This window comes from Nematolebias whitei, chromosome 20 (assembly GCF_014905685.2).
Source record: "Nematolebias whitei isolate Nwh7 chromosome 20, NemWhi1, whole genome shotgun sequence".
NCBI lineage: Eukaryota > Metazoa > Chordata > Actinopteri > Cyprinodontiformes > Rivulidae > Nematolebias > Nematolebias whitei.
The window spans coordinates 3,837,433-3,841,712 of NC_056517.1; the positions used below are offsets into that span (position 1 = coordinate 3,837,433).

The 4,280-nt window shown below is 42.7% G+C and overlaps 1 protein-coding gene across 1 annotated transcript; it reads right to left on the reverse strand.

Annotated features, from left to right (window-relative positions):
- Positions 1-902: 902 nt before the first annotated feature.
- On the reverse strand, positions 903-1,895 carry mc4r (melanocortin 4 receptor). Its single transcript, XM_037694160.1, has one exon. The coding sequence runs from the start codon at positions 1,893-1,895 to the stop codon at positions 903-905; it is 993 nt and encodes a 330-aa protein (XP_037550088.1).
- Positions 1,896-4,280: the final 2,385 nt, after the last annotated feature.

Consider the following 4,280-nt stretch of genomic DNA (forward strand, 5'->3'; position numbering starts at 1 on the left):
ATCCACACAAACTCGCATAAGCTTTGATATGAAGTGAGCAGATGTTATTCATGGGTTTAATTTCCTTTCATGGTCTATTTTAAATAGATATTAGAGCTTATGTGCACCCAAAAACAGAGATTCTGGGTGCACAACAGTAACATTGAACAGATTCTTAAAGAGGAATGTCGGGTGTTAAGAAAACACTAAGCCTGAGAACTTGTTTCGTGTGCATCCAGTGACATTTGTCCACATTTGAACCTTTTACATTGAAATATTTTAGACAAAAAAATGCTCCGGTGTCACAAAAATCAAACTGCAGAAATTCAGCAATTGTTGCGTGTGCTCTTGTGTTGTTGTCATTATATAAATCCAGTTCAATTACAAATGTGCACACCCCCACTCCACAAAAAACAAAGAATAATAAAGACCCTGTTCTTGACTCGGGGTTCACCTCCACACAAGTCAAAGTCACTCTTTGGCAGAAAAGGCAAAATCACTTCAGCTTTCACATTTGACTTTTACCAGGTTTAAAGGCTTCTCTCAAGACTATGTTACAAATAAGTACACGTTGTTGATTTATTTGTACGAATGAAAACAAAGAAAATAAATGTAATTTTAACTGTGGATAGTGTCATTTTCTAAAAAAGATTTGTCGTCAGTAAGACCAAAGGTAATGCACATCTGCTGTAAAGCTCTGTGCAACAACTACAATGACATTATTATCTAATCTTAGTTTTAGTTCATTGAAATGGTTGGATTTTTCAAAAAGACAGTATTTGAAGATTATTTCTACTGAACCAAATATAATGTATCTACAGAAAAGTTGTTACAAACCTACGTCTGAAACAACCTGACCTATGAAACCAGAATCCAGTGCCTCGTCATTTACAGCAGTCCTTTTTTATAATTTTATCTCCACTTTACAGGAAACTTAAACACAACAGAGCATGTGAGCAGCAGAAAATCTCCTTAAAGGTTTTTCTCATCTCTTGGCTACGAAAGGCGTAGATGATGGGGTCGATGACGGAGTTGCACATGATGAGGATGAGGTACATGTTGAAGTGGGACATGAAGCAGGTGCAGTAGGGGTTCCTGGGGCAGGTGATCATGAGGATGAGGTGAAGGAAAAAGGGTGCCCAGCACACCACGAACACCCCGAGGAGGATGGTGAGGGTGATGGCACCTTTCATGTTGGCCCTCTGCTGAATGGGTGCGTTGCCCGGCAGCGCCGCGATGCGCTTCATGTGCAGGCGCGCCAGCAGGAACATGTGCACGTACAGCGACGCCATAAGGACCAGCATGGTGAAGAACATGGTAATGAGGCAGATAAGAACAGTGGTGCTTTCAGAGTAGATGATGAACAGGATGCCAGAGATGGTGCAGCACGTCCAGATGGTGCTGATGACCAGCATCGCGCGCCGTAGGGTCACGATGTTGTGGTATCGCAGTGCGTAGAAGATGGTGATGTAACGGTCAACAGCGATTGCGAGCAAGCTGCAGATGGACGCTAACAGGGAGCTGCAGATCATCGAGTCAAACACATTGTCCATGCTTTTAATCAACGTGACGGGGATCGTGAGGCTGCCGCCGTTAATCAGCGCTATCACGATCGTCTCTGAAGCATTGGAGACGCTAACAAGCATATCAGCAACAGCAAGGCTGCAGATGAAGAAGTACATCGGCGAGTGAAGGTTCTTGTTTTTGATGATAGCAGCAACAACTAGGATGTTCTCCAGCAGGCTGATGATACCCAGAGTGAGGAACACCTCTGTGGAAATCAGAAGCTGCTCGTAGCATCCTGTAGACGAGTCCTTCTCCTCTCCGGAAAAGTCTTTGTCGAGCGACGAAGTGCCTGAGGTGAGGCTCCTGTTAGGGTAGCCTGCAATCAATCCATGTTGAGCTGTGGAGTTCATGCTTTAAACTCCTGTCTCCACAGGGTTTGGTCTTTTTTCTGCACTGCTGGGAGTCCTAAGATCTCAGCATGTGTGGCTTTGAACCACCGTCATTACCTGGTCGACACCAGCGGCTCCTTAGAAGAAGCAGAAGAAAAAAATCTCAGTGTACACACTTTCCAAGAGAGGCACTTTCTTTGAAATCGTCTGCTGTTGTTTCAGTCACAACCAAAGACAATCCCTCAGCTCTGATGAGGTATGGGGTGGAAATAAGTGCTCCCCAAAACCACGTGGGGAAGAGAAGAAAAGCAAAAAAATGTGTGAGGCTGAAAAATAATGAGCAGGAACATGAGAGGCAGAGAGCAGCAGCTTGCTGTTTTACCGAAAGGCAGATCATCACTTCACAACGGCTGTAGTCTTCTCTCACTTTCCTCTCCTTTGCTGCTGATATACCAGACACACACACACACACTCACACACACACACACCCCTGAGCCTGCTGCTCCATCCACTCACTGATAAGCCTGGAGGAGGAGCAGCACAGATTAGACTGACGCACGAGCGGAGGTTAAAATGAACAGTGTTGCCACAGATGAGAAGCTTCTACCTTCTCAGGATGGGTTCAAACAAAATAGATTCAATTATGTGCTCTAGAAAACTGTGAAGACTCCAAAACAACAAAGTCCAATTTAAAAAGATGCTTTGTTAAAATTTGTTCACACACCCCTTCAAGTTGCAGGTGTGGACTTAAAAACATTTTGGGGACATTATTGTTTTTATTCTGCAGTGGCTTGGTGATCAGTGTGGTGGTCTTGTAGTCATGAGGTTGTGGGTTCGAGCGCAGGTTTTCATTCATCCTTTATTTCTACAGGTTAATCCCTTTGAGCCTCGGGGACTCATTTACAAGAGAGACCTGGTTTTGTGTCAGGAACGGCATCCGGCGTACAACAATGACCGAACCTCTCATGTGAGTTTGCTTTCTGTGGCAACCCTTGAAAAAGGGAGCAGCCGAAAGAAACTAATTGATTTTTTAAAATTAAATTAATTAACATAATTCTGTTTGCAAACAATAATTTGGTTAAAATATTTAGTTTCAAGTAAAAGGCTAGATTTCTTACTACAAAGATATATATACACCTTCAAAGCAATACTAAATTCAAATTGCACATTTCTTTGACAGCAGCAAAGTAGAATAAATGAACAATTAAAAATCACAACCTGGATTATCACTTGCACATGATTTTAGTTTTAATAAAGGCCATTTCTGGTAAGTTTCCATTTCTTCGTTTTTAGTTCAGTCTGCATTCACATTAGTTTTTATACTTTACAACAACCCTAGATGAGGTACCAGTGGTGTGCACCGGTACACAGTTAAATAAAACACTGGAGTCAAAAATCAAAGCAAGTAGTAAATAATTCAGTCATACAAGTCGACCGGTTCTCTTCTTAGTTCTCTCTTCCACATGAACACATGTCTGTGCTGTCAGTAACATGACACGGAGCAGACCATGATATACATAACACTGAGCTGTAAGAGCACCTGAGCAGAAGAGGTCATTTACCATGAATCAAACAAAAAAAAAAGCCAGGGTAAAAAATCCTCTGTACTGACAGCAGTACTCTATTATTACCCAAGAACGAGCACTCTCCTCCACGTGGAACTATTTATAATAACAATGAGTCATTAAATGTTAAAAATGTGAGAAAACTTTAGGAGGGTTTGGCCACCTGTTATAAAACTGTGAGTGATTGGAGAGAAAAACTGAATACATTTGTAGGATCTGTACTTTTCTGTGATTCTATTTCGTTCATGTTTATGTTTGTTCTTTTCATAGTTTATTTTTGTCGTTTGGCTTTGGTTGTGTTTTCTTGTTCAGTTTAGATCTTGTATTCAGTGTTATAATTCAGTGTTGAGTTCAGTGTTGTAGCTGGAGCAACAACACCACCAGCCTGATCCAGGAAGCTCATCAGAGACTCTCAGACGGCTGAGACGAGCTGGTCTGGAAGCTCAGTCCTCACCTCCTTCTACAGGTGTGCAGTGGAGAGCATCCTGTGCTCCAGCATCAACGTGTGGCATGGAGGCTGCACAGCTGCAGAAAGAAAAGCTTTGCAGAGAGTGGTGAAGGCTGCACAGAAGATGTTGGAGTCAGTCTCCACACCATCACAGACATCTACACCTCCAGATGCAGGAAGAGGGCCACCTGCATCATGAAGGACCACACTCACCCAGCACACACACTTTTGCCCCACTCCCCTCAAGAAGGAGGTTGAGGAGTATTAAGTGTAGAAACACTAGACTGAGGAACAGCTTCTACCCTGAGGCTGTTAGACTCATGAATCTCTAACTAGAATAATCACTGTGAAAAACCATATCATGTTGCTGCTGATCTGTTTCATGTTGCTGCT